The 23,223-nt window shown below is 42.4% G+C and overlaps 1 protein-coding gene across 1 annotated transcript in view; it reads left to right on the top strand.

Annotated features, from left to right (window-relative positions):
• PLA2G4A (phospholipase A2 group IVA) overlaps positions 1-23,223 on the top strand; it is a 220,567-nt gene that overhangs the window by 172,158 nt on the left and 25,186 nt on the right. Inside the window, exon 15 of the mRNA XM_068240163.1 lies at positions 19,075-19,259. Coding sequence (XP_068096264.1) covers positions 19,075-19,259 — 185 coding nt within the window. The remainder of the gene's footprint in view (positions 1-19,074; positions 19,260-23,223) is intronic.

Raw genomic sequence — 23,223 nt, forward strand, 5'->3', positions numbered from 1 at the left:
ACTGTGAAAGAGGCATAAAAGCTTGCCATTTCCCTTCAGTGTCCTCCCCTTGTAGTATATTATCCCAGTTCACCAAACTTAGTGCCTGCCTGAATTGATTGAACTTTGCTTTTCTAAAATTCATAGTTTTAGTGGTCCCGCTGCCCCGTGGCCTATCAGTCACCAGATCAAATGTTATCATGTTGTGATCACTATTTCCCAAATGTTCTTGAACCTGCACATTTGATACATTATCTGGTCTATTAGAAATGATCAGATCCAGTAACGCATTCCCCCTAGTTGGTTCCGTTACCATTTGAGTCAGGTAACTGTCCTGTAGTGATGTCAGAAATCTGCTGCTTTTACCAGAATGGGTAGCCTCAATACTCCAGTCAATGTCTGGAAAGTTGAAGTCATCCATAACTATGACCTCATTTTTACTTGCAGCTTTTTCAATCTGCCTGTAGTAATTGCAGTTCTGCAGCTTCATGAATATGTGGTGGCCTGTAGCATACCCCAATAAGCAATTGGCAACCTTTATTTCCAAAATTAATATTTACCCAAACGGACTCCACATCTTCGCAATCTTCATCCATCTCATCGTTTAGGACAACTGTAAAAGAGTTCTTAACAAAGAGACAAACCTCTCCACCTTTTTTCCCCTGTTGTATCCTCCCGAAACACATTGTATCCCTCTAAATTCGCTATCCAATCATGGCTTTCATCAATCCATGTCTCTGTTATTCCACAATGTCATAGCCTTTGTCAATCAGAATGAACTCTAGTTCGTCCATTTTATTTGCAAGGCTCCTAGCACTTTATATTTTTACCACCACATTTTCCAATTTTGGTTACATTAAATGGGCTACTTGAAGTTTTACCAACCTCCTTACTCTTTACACTGTCCCCACCCCCCATAATGATAGGCTCTCACTGTCTTTTTACCTAATCTTGTCTACATATTGAGACTTTACCCTCCCGCCTCCCCCCAGATCCTAGTTTAAAATCTCCTTCAACCGTTTAGCCATCTTCTCCCCCAATGCAGCTGCACCGTCCCCATTAACCACTTCCATACCATGAAATTGTGTGCTGATCTGTGCTGCGTGGGCTCTTCAGCCCACAGCACAGATCAGCTAGCAGCCAGGGCGATCAGACTTCCCCCCCCTTTTTTCCCCACTAGAGGGATGTCCTGCTGGGGGGGTCTGATCGCCGCCGGCTGCTTGCGCTTGCGGGGGGGGGGGCTCTTCAAAGCCCCCCTCCGCAGCGCTTCCTGGCCTCCTTCCCCTTCCCTCCCTCTCCCTCCCCCTGTGAGCGGCGCAGGACGGATTTCCATCCTGCGCCTGATGGGATAGGCTTTAGCCTATCAGATGCCGGCGATCCCCGGCCAATCAGAGGCCGGGGATCGCCGATCTCCTCTACGGCGCTGCTGCGCAGCAGCGCCGTATACATGTAAACACCGGGGAAGATCTTCCCCGTGTGTTTACATTTACCCTGCGAGCCGCCGATCGGCTCGCAGGGTGTTCACGGAGACACCCTCCGTGAACTGACATGGAACACTTCAGGATTCAGGGGCGTATATATACGCACCGAGAATCCGGAAGTGGTTAAGGTGCAGCCCATCCCTGCTGTAGAACCTGTAGCCGACTGCAAAGTCTGCCCAGTGCTCCAGGAACCCAAACCCCTCCTTCCTACACCAATTTCTCAGCCACTTATTTAACTTCCTATGCTCCCTCTGTCTCTCAGATGTAGCACGTGGCACTGGCAGTATTTCAGATAACACCTCCTTGGAGGTCCTTGCTTTAAGTTTATCTCCAAGTACCTGAAAATCATTTTTGAGGACCTTCCATCTCCCACTTACTTTGTCATTGATGCAAATGTGTACCATGACAGCCGGGTCTTCCCCAGCCCCAACCAATAATATGTCAATTCTTTCAGCTACATGCTGAACCATGCAGAGCACCCGGGAGACAACAGACTGCACGGCATTCACAGTTTCTTCGACAGATTACCCTATCTGTGTGCCTAATAATTTAATCCCCTACCACCAGTATCTGTCTATCCTTAGCTGCACTCCTATTCCCTTTCTCGTTGCAGCGGTCTACCCCTTGGTTGCTAAGGGACACATCCTGCTCCAACATTGCTACTCCAGAATACTCATCCCCAATATTACGCAAGCAAGCATACTTATTAGGGAGGGACAACTCCCTGACACTTTTTCCCCTAACCCTTCTAACTGTGACCCAACTAGCGGCTACCTCTGCTTCTTGCTCCAGCTGTACTCCACCCACCTCATCTTCACCGGTTCCCTCCAGTGTCTGGATCGTGAGATCCAAGCTCTTCTCCATGTTGTCTATGCATCTCAGTGTTGCGAGATGTTTATTTAGCTCTCTGACTTCAGCCTCTAATTGAGCAACACGCACACACCCAGGGCAGCAGTAAACACCCTCAATCTGCTGATCAAGGCATGCATACATGTCACAGGATGTACACTGTACTGCATTGTCCAACATGATAACTATTGTGTGGGGAAAAATTACTTAAAGTAAACTGTGGCGGTAAAAGATGAAGCGGGAGAGTGAGTAAAGTGGGGGCTGGAAGAGAGGAAGAGTGAGGGAAAGTGGGGTGGAGGAGAGGGAGAATAAGTGAAGCTGGGGTGGAGGAGAGGGAGAATAAGTGAAGCTGGGGTGGAGGAGAGGGAGAAGAAGTGAAGCTGGGGTGGAGGAGAGGGAGAGTGAGTGAAGCTGGGGTGGAGGAGAGGGAGAGTGAGTGAAGTAAGAGAGAGAAAAGTGAAAAACTTAAAGGAGTCATCAGGCAAAGTATAGTAAAATGAGTGGTACTTACCGGGGGCTTCCTCCAGCTCCAAGCTCCCAGGATGTCCCTTCCTGCAGCCGTTTGCCGCAGGACCGTCCCAGTCCCCGGCGATGACGTCTGAACGACCTCCAGGTCGCTCTGTACTTCGCCTGCGTGAGCGGCGCTGTCAATCACCGCCACATGGGCCAGAGCAGACTGCGCAGGCACAGTAGTTCTGCGCTTGTGCAGTCTGCTCCGGTCCACGTGGCGGTGATTGACAGCGCCGCTCACACAGGCGCAGTACAGAGCGACCTGGAGGTCCCTCTGACGTCATCGCCGGGGACCAGGTCGGAGCTGCGGCGAACGGCTGCGGGCAGAGCTGAGGCGAGGGACATCCTGGGAGCTTGGAGCTGGAGGAAGCCCCCGGTAAGTACCACTCGTTTTACTATACTTTCCCTGATGACTCCTTTAAAGACTGCACCACAATGTGCTTAGCACATTCTAACCAATGCAAGTGGGGCCCACCAGAGAATTCCCCAGCTCCAGGCGACCCAGTCTGACCTTGCCTTTAGTATGAATACTTTTAGCACAGTTAGGTCCATAAATATTTGGGCAGAGACAACTTTTTTCTAATTTTGGTTCTGTACATTACCACAATTAATTTTAAATGAAACAATTCAGATGCAGTTGAAGTGCAAACTTTCAGCTTTAATTTGGGGGGGTGAACAAAATGATTACATACAAATGTGAGGCAACTAAAGCATTTCTTTAACACAATCCCTTCATTTTAGGCGCTCAAAAGTAATTGGACAAATTAACCCTTCTGGCGTTCGGGTAAGCCGCGCAGGAGGATTTCTCAGGCCCTGCTGGGCCGATTTGCATACTTTTTTTTTTTTTGCTACATGCAACTAGCTCTTTGCTAGCTGCGTGTGCACTCCGATTCGCCGCTACCCCCCGCTGCCAACACCCCCCCCCCCCCCGACCCCATGCGCTGCCTGGCCAATCAGTGCCAGGCAGCGCTGGGGGGTGGATCTGGACTACCTTTGACGTCTCGACGTTGATGACATCGGCGACGTCATCCCTCCCGTCGCCATGACGGGGGAAGCCCTAATGGAAATCCAGTTCAGAACGGGATTTCCGGACGAGCTTGATTGCCGGAGGCGATCGAAGAGGGTGAGGGGATGCTGCTGCACTGCTACATGATTAAAAAAAAAAAAAAATACTGCTGCGCTGCCCCCTGGCGGTTTTTAATAGACCGCCAGGAGGGTTAAGTAATTGGAAATAATAAAAAGTGCATTTCTAATATTTGGTTGAAAACCCTGGCAATGACAGCTCGAAGTCTTGAACTCCTGGACATCACCAGATGCTGGGTTTCCTCCTTTTTAATGCTCTGCCAGGCCTTTACTACAGCGGCTTTCAGCTGATGTTTGTTTGTGGACCTTTCTGTTCAAAGTTTAGTCTTCAGCAAGTGAAATGCATGCTCAATTGTGTTAAGATCAGGTGACTGACTTGACCATTCAAGAATTTTTTACTTCTTCGCTTTAATAACCTCCTGGGTTACTTTAGCTGTATGTTTTGGGTTATCGTCCATCTGTATCATGAAACGCCACCCAATCAGTTTGACTGCATTTGGCTGGATTTGAGCAGACAGTATGTCTCTGATCATCTCAGAATTCATTTGGCTGCTTCTGTACTGTCACATCATCCATAAACACTAGTGTCCCTGTGTCATTGTCAGCCATACACGACCAAGCCATCACACTGGCTCCGCCTTGTTTTACAGATGATGTGGTGTGTTTTGGACAGTGACCTGTTCCATGCCTTTTCCATACTTTTTTCTTGCCATCATTCTGGTAGAAGTTGATCTTGGTTTCATCTGTCCACAGAATGTTTTTCCAGAACTGTACTGGCTTTTTTAGATGTTCTTAGCAAAGTCCAATCTATATCTAATCTTTTGACAAAATGACAGACTTGCGCACACCTGCTCATGAAATAGCCTTTAAAGAGAAACTGCTTCTGAGTTGCTTCATTTAAAATTATTGTGGCAATGTACAGAACCAAAATGAGAAAAAAAATTGTGTCTCTAAATATTTATGGACCTAATGGTATATGCATGCAGCTACACTAATAAAACAGCTGGTGTCTATAGTGTGCACGTAGAGGACCGCAGCCATGGCCATGTGTCGTGCACGCATGGGGGCCACAAGCCAGCATGTGCAGTGCAGCAGGAGGCACATCTAGCGCCTGTTAATGGAACTGGCATAATTACTAGTACAATAATAACTACTCACCTTTTAAATAACAAAGCACTAACACAAGCACGTGCAAAAGCGGAGGCTTGTGCGCGCACGATCGCAGCAGCGGTTTTTAGTGCTGGACGTGTGTCCAAGAATCTTTAGAGAAGTCAATTTGGATATGAGACTCTCGTCATAGAATGGGAAGTGGTTAAATAAGATTTGATTCAAGTGATCGCCTAATTAGTAGCTCATACAGCAGAATGAGTTGTTCTTGTGTAAGAATTAACTAGCATGGAATGGTTCTCATAGAAATGCAAAATTAAAAATAAATCACATTGGTCTCTTATTTTTTTTCAAGAGCTTTATGTCCACAACTTGAGTTAAAAGCAAAGGCGTAAGCCTCTTCACAGTATATAAGCAATGTGTAGATATCTCAACTGTTCTTTAACAAATCCTAATAAATATACAAATAATTTAGAACAAAAGCTCCCAAGTTTTGCACTGGGCAGAATACCCTCCCAATCCACTACCCAGAGGGCACATCAAAAAACAAAATTCATTGATATGTTCAGCTCCACAACTCTAACGATTAGACTCCATCTGTTTTGTAAATCAATGTCCACTTCTTCAGGAGGTCGGGTCTGGGCAACTGTAGAGATACTTTTGAGCAAGATTTAGATTTCAGAGTAATAAGCTGGGATGAGAGTGAAAAATACCACCTTTTAAAGTAGATGCTTTAAACAGGTAACAGTTGAGACATTAGGAAAACCTTGGTGAGATAATTATTTAGTAGTTAGTAAGTCAAAAAGGACACTTAAAATGTACTTTTCTTATTTTAAGCTTTGTTTCTGCCTAACTAATATTTTATCATAAAATTCGTATTTTTATTTTATTTGCCAGCATGTAGAATATTCCACGAGCATAACAAAAGGAAATGAAACTGTTATTCCTATAAATATAAGGGAACAGCGATATTTATAGGAAAAGGTTTTCTGTTTTTTTTTAAGCACACGTAATATTCTGTAGAAATGGCTGAAAATAGCAGATCCCAGAATTTGGTAACAGGTCAACAAGCTCTGTGATTACATTTCAAAAATGAAATATGTTCACAGCTATAATTAAAAGTTATGTGTGTTTGAAGCATAATCACTGGTGCAAATACAGCTTGCATCAGTTATCTGAATCAGTTATATCCTAGAATGTGGTGCCAGCCTTTCCATGTTCTAGTTAGCCATTACTTGAAGAGAAATCATAGCGCAAATAAAAATAATTTAAACACTGAAGACCACCTTGAAGCATTGACCATATATGTTAATTCTTTAACAGATACTGACCTCGTGCTGGCCACACACATTTCACTCAAAATTGTCCAATGGCCGTTTTAATATAAAAAAAATGCATCTATGGAAGATTTCACTAAGAATGTTTGAAATTTTGTGTTCCGTATTCATAAAATGATAAAATGCTGTTTTTAAATGGTAGATTTCCTGTACATGCATTGCTTTACACACATGATTTTAAAGGATGGAAACCATTTTATGAAAATTAATACAAAGTGTGGCCACAGTTTACATCTACTAGTATTTTGTTATATATATATATATATATATATATATATATATATATATATATATATATATATATATATATATATATATATTTTATATATATATATATATATATATATATATATATATATATATATACACAGAATCTTCTCAAAAAATTAGCATATTGTGATAAAGTTCATTATTTTCTGTAATGTACTGATAAATATTAGACTTTCATATATTTTAGATTCAAATACACACAACTGAAGTAGTTCAAGCCTTTTATTGTTTTAATATCGATGATTTTGGCATACAGCTCATGAAAACCCAAATTTCCTATCTCAAAAAATTAGCATATTTCATCCGACCAATAAAACAAAAGTGTTTTTAAAACAAAAATTCAACCTTCAAATAATTATGTTCCGTTATGCACTCAATACTTGGTCGGGAATCCTTTTGCAGAAATGACTGCTTCAATGCGGCATGGCATGGAGGCAATCAGCCTGTGGCACTGCTCAGGTGTTATGGAGGCCCAGGATGCTTCGATAGCGGCCTTAAGCTCATCCAGAGTGTTGAGTCTTGCGTCTCTCAACTTTCTCTTCACAATATCCCACAGATTCTCTTTGGGGTTCAGGTCAGGAGAGTTGGCAGGCCAATTGAGCACAGTAATATCATGGTCAGTAAACCATTTACCAGTGGTTTTGGCACTGTGAGCAGGTGCCAGGTCGTGCTGAAAAATGAAATCTTCATCTCCATAAAGCTTTTCAGCAGATGGAAGCATGAACCCACTTTTGAACCAGAAACAGCGGCAGAAGAGCCTGACCTGGGCTACAGAGAAGCAGCACTGGACTGTTACTCAGTGGTCCAAAGTACTTTTTTCGGACGAAAGCAACTTTTACATGTCATTCGGAAATCCAGGTGCCAGAGTCTGGAGGAAGACTGGGGAGAGGGAAGTGCCAAAATGCCTACAGTCCAGTGTCAAGTACCCACAGTCAGTGATGGTCTAGGGTGCCATGTCAGTTGCTGGTGTTGGTTCACTGTGTTTTATCAAGGGCAGGGTCAATGCAGCTAGCTATCAGGAGATTTTGGAGCACTTCATGCTTCCATCTGCTGAAAAGCTTTATGGAGATGATTTCATTTTTCAGCACGAACTGGCACCTGCTCACAGTGCCAAAACCACTGGTAAATGGTTTACTGACCATGGTATTACTGTGCTCAATTGGCCTGCCAACTCTTCTGACCTGAACCCCATAGAGAATCTGTGGGATATTGTGAAGAGAAAGTTGAGACGCAAGACCCAACACTCCGGATGAGCTTAAAAAGACTCCATAACAAAAATTGCATCCTGTTTTTTATCATCCTACAAGTCCCAAAAGCTATTCTAATGTGTTCTGGCTTACTGCAGCACTTTATACTATACACAGTCTCTGTAATAAATCAATGTATCTTTCCCCTGTCAGACTTGTCGGCCTGTGTCTGGAAGGCTGCCAAGTTTTTCAGTGTTGTGGTTCTGCTATGAACTCCCCCTTCCAGGCCCCTCTATGCACACTGCCTGTGTATCATTTAGATTAGGGCAGCTTCTCTCTTCTCTCTTATCTTTTACAAGCTGGATAAATCGTCCTCTGAGCTGGCTGGCTGGGCTTTCACATACTGAGGAATTACAGACAAAGGCCTCAATTCACTAAGCTTATCTCCTGTCTTTAATAACTCTTCTAGAGTTGTTACCATGGTGATAAGGCATGTAGTATTCAGGAAACATTTTACCTCTGGCAAGCCTAAAGTTAACTCTTCTGTCTTTAAATTAACTCTCCAATCCTTAAAATAACTCCAGAGTTAAAGACAGGCTGTTAATTAACTGCGTGTGAAAATAACTACAGAGGAGGTAAATTAACTACAGGAGAGGTAACTTAAGGAATGAAGAGGTAAGATAACTCTCTCACGTGTGGAGGTAAGTTTTCTCTTGCTTTATTATCTCTAGCATGATCTTAGTGAATTGAGGCCATTGGCAAAGCTGTTTGCAGGAAGAAAGGAGCAGCCTGAAACTTCAGTGCATGAGAGCTGAAGGGGGAAAGAAACACACAAATGATCTCTTGAGATTCAAAAGGAAGGGTGTATACAGCCTGCTTGTGTATGGATGTATTTTCTATGTGTGGACATACTGTACATCAACCTACTTCCTGTTTTGGTGGCCATTTTGTTTGTTTATAAACAAACTTTTTAAAACTGTTTTTAACCACTTTTAATGCGGCGAGGAGCGGCGAAATTGTGACAGAGGGTAATAGGAGATGTCCCCTAACGCACTGGTATGTTTACTTTTGTGCGATTTTAACAATACAGATTCTCTTTAAGGCTGCTATCGAAGCATCCTGGGCCTCCATAACACCTGAGCAGTGCCACAGGCTGATTGCCTCCATGCCACGCCGCATTGAAGCAGTAGTTTCTGCAAAAGGATTCCCGACCAAGTATTGAGTGCATAACTGAACATAATTATTTGAAGGTTGACTTTTTTTTGTTTTAAAAACACTTTTCTTTTATTGGTCGGATGAAATATGCTAATTTTTTAAGATAGGAAATTTGGGTTTTCATGAGCTGTATGCCAAAATCATCAATATTAAAACAATAAAAGGCTTGATCTACTTCAGTTGTATGTATTTGAATCTAAAATATATGAAAGTCTAATGTTTATCAGTACATTACAGAAAATAATGAACTTTATCACAAGCTAATTTTTTGAGAAGATACTGTGTGTGTGTGTGTGTGTGTGTGTATATATATATATATATATATATATATATATATATATATATATATATATATATATATAATTACAGAGGGGCTGCAGCACACAACAGGAAAACAGTGACAGGGGCTCTTGGTTACGCTTTAACGTGCTTAAGCTCACCAACTGCGCCAAAGTGTCCCCACTCTGGTGAGTCCTACTCTACCATGCAAAATGCCAGTTTTTATAAGCAGTCTAGTGGGAACTAAACCAAAAACCCAAGAGTCAACTAAATGGGAAAAAAGAAAATTAAAAACACCTTACCTTTCACTAGCTACCAAATGAACTCTCTGAACATGTGCAATGCACTCATTTATATGCTTAACTGTGCTCGAGGTGGGCGTGGTTATGCAGACTCACAGGGGAAAATTATAAATAAATACCAAGGGGTGAGCAGCACAAACCAAATTTTTTATGCAATTCTATGCAAAGCATGCACGCAGCACAGGTCCCAGATCTTGCCACACATTCTCGATTGGATTTAGATCTGGACTTTGACTGGGCCATTCTAACACATGGATATGTTTTGTTTTAAACCATTCCATTGTTTCCCTGGCTTTATGTTTAGGGTTGTTGTCCTGCTGGAAGGTGAACCTCCGCCCCAGTCTCAAGCCGTTTGCAGTCTCCAAGAGGTTTTCTTCCTAGATTGCCCTGTATTTTGCTCCATCCATCTTCCCATCAACTCTGAACAGCTTCCCTGTCCTTGCTGAAGAGAAGCACCTCCAGAGCATGATGCTGCCACCACCATATTTGACAGTGGGGATGGTGTGTTCTGATGTGCAGTGTTCGTTTTCCGCCACACATAGGGTTTTTGCATTTTGGCCAAAAAGTTCCATTTTGGTCTCATCTGACCAGAGCACCTTTTTCCACATGTTCACTGTGTCCCCCACATGGCTTATGGCAAACTGCAAATGGGACTTCTTATGCTTTTCTGTTAACAATGGCTTTCTTCTTGCCACTCTTCCATAAAGGCCAACTTTGTGCAGTGCACGACTAATAGTTGTCCTATGGACAGATTCCCCCACCTGAGCTGTAGATCTCTGCAGCTCATCCAGAGTCACCATGAGCCTCTTGGCTGCATTTCTGATCAGCGCTATTTTTGTTCGGCCTGTGAGTTTAGGTGGATGGCCTTGTCTTTGGAGGTTTACAGTTGTGCCATACTTCTTCCATTTCTGAATGATCGCTTGAACAGTGCTCAGTGGAATGTTCAAGGCTTTGGAAATCTGTTTGTAGCTTAAGCCTACTTTACATTTCTCAATAACTTTATCCCTGACCTGTCTGGTGTCTTCTTTGGACTTCATGGTGTTGTTGCTCCCAATATTCTCTTAGACAACCTCTGAGGCCGTCACGGAGCAGCTGTATTTGTACTAACATTAGAATTAGATTACACACAGGTGCACTCTATTTAGTCATTAGCACTCATCAGGCAATGTCTATGGGCAACTGACTGCACTCAGACCAAAGAGGGCTGAATAATTATGCACACCCCACTTTGCAGTTATTTATTTGTAAAAAAAATTTGGAATCATGTAAGATTTTCATTCCACTTCTTACGTGTACACCTCTTTGTGTTGGTCTTTCATGTGGAATTCCAATAAAATTGATTCATGTTTGTGGCAGTAATATGACAAAATGTGGAAAACTTCAAGGGGGCCGAATACTTTTGCAAGCCACTGTGTATGTATGAATATGTATGTATGTGTATATATATATATATGTATATATATATATATATATATATATATATTAATATTACACACTTACCAACAGCTGTTCAATTTCTCATTAATTTCCTGAACTCCAAACTGAATGTCAGAATGGGAAAGAAAAGTGATTTAGGCAATATTGTTGTTGCCAGACAGGCCGGTCTGAGTATTTAACAATTTGCTCAGTTACTGGGATTTTCACACACAACCATTTCTAGGGTTTACAAAGAATGGTGTGAAAAGGGAAAAACATCCAGTATGCGGCAGTCCTGTGGGCAAAAATGCCTTGTTGATGCTAGAGATCAGAGGAGAATGGGCCCGACTGATTCAAGCTGATAGAAGAGCAACGTTGACTGAAATAACCACTGGTTACAACCGAGGTATGCAGCAAAGCATTTGTGAAGCCACAACACGCAGAACCTTGAGGCGGATAGGCTACAGCAGCAGAATACACCACCGGGTACCACTCCTCTCCACTACAAATTGAAAAAAGAGGCTACAATTTGAACCAGTTAACCAAAATTGGACAGTTGAAGACTAGAAAAATGTTTCCTGGTCTGATGAGTCTCGATAGAGTCAGAATTTGGTGTAAACAGATTGAGAACATGGATCCATCATGCCTTGTTACCACTGTGCAGACTCTCCATCAACTGCAAGATGCTATCCTATCAATATGGGCCAATGTTTCTAAAGAATGCTTATAGCACCTTGTTGAATCAATGTCACGCAGAATTAAGGCAGTCCTGAAGGCGAAAAGGGGTCAAACACCGTATTAGTATGGTGTTCCTAATAATCCTTTAGGTGAGTGTACTAATAATTCCCCCTTGTCAGTCTACATTTGTTGAGAAAAAATAAACTCCCTGTGGGTCTATGCAATCCACTGCAGTCCCTGAACTAATGATCTACTAACCTGCATCAACCCTCCTTTTTACCCAGGTTAGGGTTGTACCCATATGCCACCTGCCACAGCAACATTGGTGATCATGGATGGGTTCCAGTTTGCACTTCATGCAGTTGATTAGGTTAATCACTGTCTGGAGAGATTCCTGGATCATCCATAACTACTACAGGTGGCACATTTTATTATTATAACACGCTTGTGGCAGCTGATGCTTTTTAGTGTTTGAAATACAACTGCATGTACTTTATATAGTATTAAGTATTAACACCACTTGACCAGTAGATGGCACTACTGCAAATACTAAGGTTACTAGTTTTGTGTGTCTATCTGAAAAACTTGTTTTCTTTATCTCTTCCTCTCTCTTCATAACTGATATGTCTGCTGTTAAAGTTTACTGAAAACTTGGTATGCTTGCAACTTAATCCAGCCAAGTAAACCAAGTTCTGCCTCATCACAAGACGCTAGTGTCTTCTCTAATACATAACCAACAGGTTATGGGCCCAGCTCCAGACACCAGAAAAAGGAAAACTACAAGCAAGTGCTGCATCTATAATCATACTGAATAATGTGTAAGGAAACAAAAGCTGCATCCAACTCACTGGTAGATGGCAAGTGCTTCAGATATGAAGTTTACAATAACAAAGCTTAACAATACCAACTACCAGCTATGGAAGTTTAAGCTAGAAATGTTGTTATCCAAAGATGATTTGTGGCAGGTGCTAGATACAGACAGACCCAACGACAACCAAGAAGAATGGGACAGAAAAAACAGGCAAGCAAAAGCAGTCATAAGCCTGTTAGTGGAGGATGATCAACTCATTCTTATAAGGAAAGAAAACAGCTAAAGGTATGTGGACTGCATTACAAAGGCTGCATGAACGTGCAAACCTAAACAGAAAACTATATCTGCTATGCAAACTGTATAAGATGAGGCTGGAAAAAGGGCAGGAAATGGGTGACTATGTAAATGCTATGCTAGAGATTGTGGACTAACTGGGTGCAATAGATGAAGAAATGAAAGCAAATCACATAATAGCACATAATAGTCCCCTCCTGCTTCAAGCGGTCCACAATTGTACCAGTCCCCAAAAAACCAGGCAGCATTGAGCTCAACAACTTCCGACCGGTGGCCCTAACCTCTAACATCATGAAGCTTCTCGAGCGGCTGGTCCTTGTCCACCTGAAGAGGTTCACGGACACGCACCTCAACCCCCTCCAGTTTGCTTACATGGCAAACAGATCCGTGGAGGACGCCATCAATGCCAGCATGGCATACGTCACGGAGCACCTAGACAATCCTGCCTCCTATGCTAGGATCCTGTTCCTGGACTTTAGCTCAGCGTTCAACACGATTTGCCCAGATATCCTGCACACAAATCTGAGTCAGCTCGAAGTAGATCCCACCCTACGAGCGTGGATCAAACACTTCCTGACAAACAGAACACAACAGGTGAAGCTGGGCAACTGCTACTCCAACGTCAGAACCACCAATACAGGGGTTCCACAAGGCTGCGTTCTGTCACCACTATTGTTCTCCCTCTATACCAACAATTGCACTTCATCAGACAACTCTGTGAAAGTCATCAAATTTGCGGACGATACCACTATCATCGGCCTAATTGACAACAACGGGGAGCAGGAATACCGCAGAGAAGTCGAGAGCATCTGCAACTGGTGCAGAGACAACAACCTGGTACTCAACGCGGCAAAGACGGTTGAACTAGTCGTAGACTTCAGGAGGAACCCTCCCCACCTCCCACCTGTCCTCATCGGGGGAACTGAAGTCTCTAGGGTGTCATCTGTATGGTTCCTCGGCACGACTCTAACGAACAACCTGAAATGGGGGCAAACCACCACCATAGTTCAGAAGAAATCCCAGCAGAGGCTGTTCTTCCTGCGCCAACTGAAGCGATTCGGCATGCCCCGGAAGCTGCTAACCAGCTTCTATACTGCCACCATAGAATCCATCCTCTGCTCCTTAGTCATTGTCTGGTACGCGGGCGCAACGGCCAGCGATAAACATAGACTTCAGAGAGTCGTAACTGACGCAGAGAAGATCATCGGGTCCCCTCTTCCACCTCTCGATCTCCTCCACTCCGCTAGGATGATGGAGAGCCTCCATGATCTCCCGGGACCCCTCCCACCCAGGCTGTCGCTACTTTGATCTCCTCCCGTTAGGCCGCCGCTTCAGGTCCTTACCATCCAAAACCAAGAGGCGGAAGTATACCTTCTTCCCCCAAGCGGTTAGGCTGCTTAACACCAACCTCCCCCCCCCCCCCCCAGGCCTGCCTATTAGCATGCCCTTGCACGCTGGTCAGCCTGTTCTTGCCGCTGCCCGCCCAGGTTCTCACTGCCCAGTGTCTGGTTGGGGGTACATTGTTATTGTTACTGCTACTACCACCATTATTATTATCACCCCTATCCCTATTACTATCAGCTTAGTGTTATGGACTGTTCCTGCACAGATGGAGTACACACTAACTGATGAACTGTTGATCTGGGTCTGTTATTGAGAAGGCCATATCTATACCACATCTGCAATTCGTAATCTGCATTAATTGTTAAATTGTATGTGTTGTGCGTCTGTCCTCTTATACTATGTCTATGCCATGTGTACCAAAAGCAATTCCGAGTATAGCTCCGCTGTACTTGGCGAAATAAAACTGATTCTGATTCTGAGCATTACTGCTATGCAGGCTTCCCGACTTATACAGTGCCCTTTTAAACGCTCTCGAAACTAGACCGGATACTGAACTGATGCTAACATATGTTAAGGTAAAACTAATTGTTCACAGAGGCGCTCGGCCACACTACAGACCCGACACTGCATCCTCCATTCTACTGCCTGATGAAGCGGGATAGTGACCCACGAAACACGTTGCTATGCAGGCTTCCCGACTTATACAGTGCCCTTTTAAACGCTCTCGAAACTAGACCGGATACTGAACTGATGCTAACATATGTTAAGGTAAAACTAATTGTTCACAGAGGCGCTCGGCCACACTACAGACCCGACACTGCATCCTCCATTCTACTGCCTGATGAAGCGGGATGGTGACCCACGAAACACGTTGCACTTTTGGAGTTTTTAATAAATGTTACTGTGATTTATAGTAACGTCTCATAGTCCAATTCTTTTCTATGAGGGAGGTAAGTCCACCAACTTCCCCCTTTTAAACGGATTTTAAAACGTTTTTATCCTTGTTGGCGACTCTGTTTTACATACCTGCAAATATCTAGTCCACCCTTGGTGGAGGGGTGTATCCCCACCTTCTTCCTATCTACAGAGAGCGACTTAATACCTGAGTGGGGTCAGGTCCTAATTCTCCCCACCTGCCTTTACAGTGGTTGTCATTGTGGCAACCCACGTTTGTGAGTATAACCATTGTGTTTCTTACACATTACCCAGTGGCGGGATGGTGTAATGGTTAAGGGCTCTGCCTCTGACATGGGAGACCAGGGTTCGAATCTCGGCTCTGCCTGTTCAGTAAGCCAGCACCTATTTAGTAGGAGACTTTTGGCAAGTCTCCCTAACACTGCTACTGCCTATAAAGCGCGTCCTAGTGCCTGCAGCTCTGGCGCTTTGAGTCCGCCAGGAGAAAAGCGCGATATAAATGTTATTTGTCTTGTCTTGTCATGTCTACCTTTACTGATTGAAATACTACACTATATTGGGCTCTCGGTTTTCTTGTTTTTATTTCAAGCCCTATTACTGCTGAAGGGTAATGGTCAGGGGTTTCTGAACTACAAAATGCCATCAGGGGCAAGCAGAGCATCCTTGTAAAGAATGTTCTATACGTTCCAATCCTAAACGGAAGCTTTCTATCATTTAAAGCCCTTTCAAGCAATGGACTCACTGCCCAGTTCAGAGGTAATAAATGCACAATTCAAAATGGAAAGCAAGTCCTAGTAAGTAAGGAAAATTAAATGAACACCTGTACAAACTCGGCACTGAAATGCCTAAATGGCTAAATGCATCCACCTATGGCACAGAAGATTGGGGCATTGAAACCCAGAAGCTATAGAGGTCCTTGCAAAGAGAGGTCTATCAGAAGACATGAAAATTTTGCCTTGCCACAAACCTAGCAAGTGCACGTGCTGCATCAAAGCAAAAGCCACCCGAACACCTCTTCCACAGACCAGTCAGTGAAAAACCACTAAACAAATGGAACTGCTACATAGTGATGTGTGTGGGCCAATGAAAACCGTCGCACCCTGCGGAAACAGATATTTACTGACTTTAATTGACGATTATTCTAGGTACACAATAACGTATATAATGAAGCACAAAAGTGAAACTTTAGAAAAACTTCTAGAGTTTGTATCTATGACAAGCAACAAGTTTCGATGGAAACCTGGAATATGCACGGACAATGGAGGAGAATATAGGAGTAAAGAGATAGAATCATACCTAAAGAAACAAAACGGTGTAGCAGAAAGGAAGAATTGCACTCTTGTAGAAATGACCAGATGTATGATTTCAGACGCTGCCTTACCTAACAAATACCGGAGAGAAGCGATAATGACTGCAACATACCTATAAAACAGGCTCCCATCAAAAGCTATTGAGAGTACACCGAATGAAATGTGGAATGGATCAAAACCCAATGTAGGGCACAGAGTGTTTGGGTGTAAAGCATATGCCTACATTCCAAGTGAGAAACGCTCCAAGTTGGAGAACAAAGCCATAGAAGGCATTCTGGTGGGCTACAGTGAGCAGGGTAAGGGATATAGAATCCTTTGTCCTAAGACCAATAAGGTGTCAGTCTGCCGCTGTGTCTATTTTGATGCACTGCATTGCGCACCCTTAGCCTATCAGTTGTGTCTCATTGCTAGGATGCTATCTAGTGGCGCCCCTCATGCGCAACTGCACGGGTCATAGAGATGCAGCGAGACTAACAGAGGAACACCATGCAGCGCAGATCAGTGGTAGCAGGTACAGGTAAACCGGAGCTGCATATACTTCACAAGTATGGCAGTGAGGGGGCAGGCCTCACAGCTATTGCCGCACAGCTTCCCTATGCCTTTGGTTGGGGTGAACTCGGGAGGGGGGGGTTCGTAGATGCCAGCAAAATGTTGTATGTGCTTTGCCCTCAATGAAAGCAGAAAACTGGAGAAAGGAATCCATTAGTCGTTCCTGCAACTTCCACTTCCACAACATCTCCAGGATCCACTCCTACCTAATCCCTGACACCACCAAACTCCTCATCCATGCTCTCGTCATCTCTTGCCTGGATTATTGCAATTCCCTTTTATAAGGCCTCGCTTCAAACGATATTGCCCCCTACAATTGGTAATGAATGCAGCAGCCAGACTAATCAACTACTCTAATCACAGTGGCTCTCCTCTGGCCATCCTTTCCCCCACTGCGGTGAACAAGCGCTAAACGCGCGAAACGGACGTCCGCAGGGGGATCTAGACCTGGCGCCCACCACACCCGCATCGCATCCCACCTGAATCAACTGTAAGTGCTTCACTTTCTTTTTGTCTCAATAAACAATATTTGAATCGCAGTGCTGGCTACATCTTGCCTCCCTCTTCCACATCGATTTGTTGTTCTTCACCCAGCCCGTGCACGCTTTTCAAAGAGACCGCATCTACACATCCCACAGTCCATCAGGGTTGAGTCTCATCTCCTACTGCAGTCGTGAGAGTGCTGGAACTTTCCTTTCCTTGGCTTACTGACATTGCTCTCCTCTTGCCCCCCCCCCCCCCCCCATCCACTTAAGGATTAATTTAAAAAATATGTGCATGGCCTACAGACCAGTGCATAGGACCTGCTAGACCTACATCTCTGAACTTGTCCACATGCACATACTGACTTGCCCCCTCCGATCCTCCAACGATTGTGCCTTTTCTCACCACACATATCTCACTCCCATGCACGATTGCAGGACTTCACTAGGGCTGCACCCACTCTCTGGAACTCGCTTCCATTAGCCATCAGACTTACCCTCACCTTCAACACTTTCAAACTAGCCCTCAAGACTCAGCTTTTCATGCTTGCCTACCCCCTCCCCCTGCCATCAGTACCATGATATGTTCTACTGGGCACCCTCTCAACAGGCACACCTATTGTCTCTACCCCAACCCTTTAGATTGTAAGCCTTTGGCAGAACCCCCCCACTGGAACTCCAGTGAAAATATTGTAATAAAAAAGTGTTTCATTTTTACAATTATTATGTATAAATGATTTAGTCAGTGTTTGCTCATTGTAAAATCTTTCCTCTCCCAGATTTACATTCTGACATTTATTACTGTGACATTGTTACTGTGGGCAGGTTATGTAGCTGTTTCTAGCTGTTCTGGCTGTTACAGACAGCTGTAAACAGCCATTTCCTGTCTGTGAACATTGTTACATTGTGGCAGTTTCGGTATTCAGAGCTTCTTGTGGGAATGGTTTCAGCACAAAATCAGTCACACAGCACCCCCTGATGGTCTGTTTGTGAAAAGCATTCTATTTCTCATGTAAAAGGGGGTATCAGCTACTGATTGGGATAAAGTTAAATTTTTGGTCTGAGTTTCTCTTTAAAAGCCATGTGCAGAATACTTGCATGTGACGCTGAGTGGTAATTAAAATGCGAGGCATAGAAAAGTACAAAGCTAGTGATGGTAGATTAATGCTTAGCAAAAAATTCACTGCACTTATCTCTGCTGTCTACTTGTGCAGAATGGTGCACTGTGCCATTTCCTATCCTTGGCTTATACTCGAATCAATCACTTTAATTTTTGTAGGTAAAAGTTGGGAGGTCAGCCTATACTTGGGTCACTTATACTCAAGTATATACGGTTCTATAATAGCTTTAGGAATTATCCTTTGCATTTACTACATTATGTTGACTAATATCCGGAGCCTACTTTGCAACACTTTCTTCAATAACATTTTGGTACCAGGGCTCACTTCTGAACACCCATATTCACTCATAGTACAATTAATACATTGTGTTATTGATTGGAACATCATATACCAGAAACACAGCTTCTGACAAACTAAAAAATAAATACCTTTTCAAACAGGATTTACAGTTAAGTAAATAAAAATACATTTTAATTAACCATTGAACTCATATTTTAATTTACTTTATATAATTTGGACTATTTAACTTCTTAGCTGTTTTGAATATTATTCTAGACCCTGATGAATTTGAACAGATATATGAACCACTGGATGTTAAAAGCAAGAAAATACACATTGTAGATAGTGGTTTGACTTTCAATTTACCCTACCCTCTTATCCTAAGACCTCAGCGAGGAGTGGATCTAATCATTTCATTTGATTTTTCTGCAAGACCAAGTGATTCAAGCCCTCCTTTCAAGGTAAGCAGTGTGACCAAGTGTTAATAATTGTTCTCTAATGATACTGCACTATGTTTTGTACCAGAACTAGCTATATGATTTTACATATTGTTAAAGTATATTCATTTATTCTGTCCCTTGAAGGGTAAAGGTCCACTGGATTCACCAAGCCAGGGGATCAAATTATTTTTAGCCCAACTTTCATATGACTGAAAAATGTTTCTGTGATGGTACTCATTTATCCAGATCATGGTATGTCCAAAGATAAAGTAGCGTCAACTGAATGTCTTCCTGACATGACAGAACCCTGCCACTTATAGAGACATGCAACACCAAAGAAATGTAAAAAATAATAAGAATAGAACATAACTTGCATTGTGTAGAAAATAAAAGGACATTGTAGCTTGGCTTTCTAATTCAACTTGAACTGTAATGATTATGTAGTTAACACAAAATATTGTGCAACAAAAACTAAGTGTATATTGGAAAAAATAATTTTGTTTATTTTTAAACATTTCTAACTTACCATTTTTTTTTTTTACAATCTTAGTTAAGTGAAGAAAAAAAAAAGCAAACTGATAATTCAAGGACAACTGTAACGAGAGGGATATGAAGGCTGCCATATTTATTTCCTTTTACGCAATACCAGTTGCCTGGCTATCCTGCTGATCCTCTGCCTCTAATACTTTTAGCCATAGCCCCTGAACAAGCATGCAGCAGATCAGGTGTTTCTGACATTACTGTCAGATCTGACAAGATTAGCTGCATGCTTGTTTCTGGTGCTATTCAGACACTTCTGCAGACAAATAGATAAGCAGGGCTGCCAGGAAACTGGTATTATTTAAAAGAAAATAAATATGGCAGCCTCCTATTCTTCTCACTTCAGTTGTCCTTTAATAATATGGCTATACATAAACTTGCTGAAACAGAACACTGTTGTATTAGCCTTTATTATTAATCCTTGGCTCTGATCTTTTAGGCTGAAGTTGATGCAAATGTTGTGAACTTTATGCAAATATATTCAGCTTGGAAATAAACCAAATTATTAGCTACTGCATTTGATTCATAAAGGCAGGGAACACACTAGGCTGGTTTTGTTGCATCAAAATGCACATAATAAAAGTCAATGCGTCACGCAGAGGTATTGCGTTTTAGTGTGTTTTTCATGCATTTTTATATGCGATTGATGATGTATTTCCGCTTCCTGTTGACTTCCTAATGATTTGCATAAAACACATAAAGCATGCAAAATGCATATGCGATTTATATATGCGAACCGCAAACGCATTTAAACACACGCAAAACACAAGAAAAATGCATGTGCGGAAAAAATGCAAATGCACAGAGAATGCACGTAAAACGCACTAAAAATGCACAGATGCATATGCAGCAAAACGCTACATCTCCCACACTGCCTAGTGTGTTCCCACCCTCAGGCTGTGAGCACACTTTGCAGAATTGCATGCGTTTTTCAGGAGTGCACTCCTAAAAAATTCATGCAATTCTGCAAAGTGTTTCCTATGCTCCGTACACACATGCGACAACGATCGTTCGTTGTCAACGACGAACGAACTTTTAATTGATGAAAGAACGACCTAAGTAAAGTTAGTTTTAAAAGGTGTGTAACGATCAGATCGTTAGAACGAACGTTACATCACATAAAAGCAACTATTGCGCCTGCGCATATAAATGAAAACTTCCATGGAGAAATAGTGAAATGCGCATGTCAAGTCTAGTACAAACGACCGTTTCCAACGATGTACTACTTTTGCAAACGATCGTCGTTGGAAAAAATCCGCCAAGCTAGATCGTTCGTTTTTAACGATCTAGCTCGTCCGTCATTAGACTTAATAGTCGTTGGCTGCTTTTTTTTAAATGATCGTCGTTTGAAACAATCGGTGAACGATCGTTTCAAACGACTATAGTCTCATGTGTGTACGCACCTTTAGCCTCAATTCCAAGCTGCATGGATTTGCATACAATTAATGAAAAAAATGCATCGACTTTCAATTATTAGCATGTAATTTACCATCTCTATTTTAGGCATGGAAATGGCTTGTTTTTTTCAAAAAAAATCAACACAATGCTATCCACTAATTATACTTTCTAATAATTATTGCATATTTTTTGGATTTCTCTTTAAAGTGTAACTGTCGGGCATAAAATCAAAAATCAATCCTTTATTTTTATCTGGAAAACAAGTAATAAGGATGCTAACCTTGCAATCCAAAATTTAAAATCTCTATTACTTTTCTTGTTTGTAAATGATCATTCCCCAGTTTACCTGACTCTAATTTGGTACGTTGCCGCACAAAGGAAGTTGCAGGGCATGCTGGGTTGTCTTTTTTTGCTTCTTTATTTCCCCTCAGACTTAACTAATGTACAAAAGCAAAAAAGGACAACCCAGCATGCCCTGCAACTTCCTTTTTGCGGCAACGCACCAGTCAGGTAAACTGGAGAATGATCATTTATAAACAAGAAAAGTAATAGAGATTTTAACTTTTGGATTGCATGATTAGCATCCTTATTACTTGTTTAGCAGATAAAAATAAAGAATTGATTTTTTATTTGAAGCCCGACAGTTACACGTTAATGTTTCAACCATAGATGCTTGATTGGGTTCCATTCAGATGATTTGACTAACCAGTCAAGATGATGGACGCATCAGGTTCTATATCAGTACTGCAGAATCCACCAGTGTAAACCATGTGGTTTCAGCTCCAATTTCCTAGGAAAGATTGTTAATAAACAAATTATATAAGAATATATTTGGCTACAAAAACTATTAACCTTGTATGGATGTTTTATAAACCTTTTTCCTAACAAAACTGTAACTTGGGAATTCATTTGTGAAACCCTGATGCACTAGCACAACCTGTGTGCTCACATTTTGTACATGTGCTTGGACGTTTATTTTTTGTTAATGTTTTTCAGTGATTGTGGATTTATGTTTCATTGTAAGCTACGTCCTGTTTGTGTTCTAAGAACACAAAATATAGTATGTCCCAAACAAATCTTGATATAATGGCAAAAATGAAATAAAAAATAAAACAACTTATGGAGGCAAATGGAGAATTTGTTTACATTGCATGTATAAAATTGTACCAAATGTATTCAATTCAGCCGTTTACTATCCTGTGGTGTTGATCCAGGTATGTTGTCTGATTGGCATCTGGAGTTTTGAAGTTTTTCACTTTTAGTGCTAATTGGCCCAGCTTTGTACATGTGTTTCATGTCCTCTGGATCATTTGGGATATGCGAGGCTGCAGGCCAGTCATGTATCAGTATTTCTGGTTTAACTAGATAGACAGATGTCTTTTTTTTCAGCCAAACTATGCAACGGGACAACTGTCTGGCAGCTTTACAGACATCCTCTGAGTTCCTGGCTGGACTCTACATGGATAGGAAGAGCAATTATGTGTATTGTGTTTTCTTGGCTATAGATTTTACAAGACATTCTGGGCCATTTGCAATTTGAGGTGATAAGCATGCTCCTATCACCTAACATCACTCAGGATTTACTGGAAAATTCCATTGCTGGCTTCACTTGTTGCGATGTGCGAACATGTAGAGCATAACTCAGGTGAATAGTATGAGTGATGCTCCTGTGTCCTGTGCAATGGGAAACAAGGTATTTGTGCTGTGGAGCTATCATTCAGCACCACGGCACTGCTGCTTCGCTCCTCTGCAGATGCTTGCGCTTGTGGCATCCGCCGCTAAAGCCTTCAGGCTCCCGAGCACTTACACGATGTCCGCCGTCGCCACTCTACTCCACTTCTTTTAACGCTGCAGCCCTGAAAAAAATATCTTCATTAGTCCCATCAGTGCTCCCCATTAGTCCATTAGGGGGACCAATTGAGAATCAGGATTATTTTTGTGAATCAGCTGAGTGGATGAATGGTGAGCCACCGTGAGAGCTATGTGACAGTCCTGTCCAATAATTTTAGAACTCACCAGCGCTTATCAGTGGTGAGTTAGTGCATTG

This window comes from Hyperolius riggenbachi, chromosome 6 (genome assembly GCF_040937935.1).
Source record: "Hyperolius riggenbachi isolate aHypRig1 chromosome 6, aHypRig1.pri, whole genome shotgun sequence".
NCBI classification, from domain to species: Eukaryota; Metazoa; Chordata; class Amphibia; order Anura; family Hyperoliidae; genus Hyperolius; species Hyperolius riggenbachi.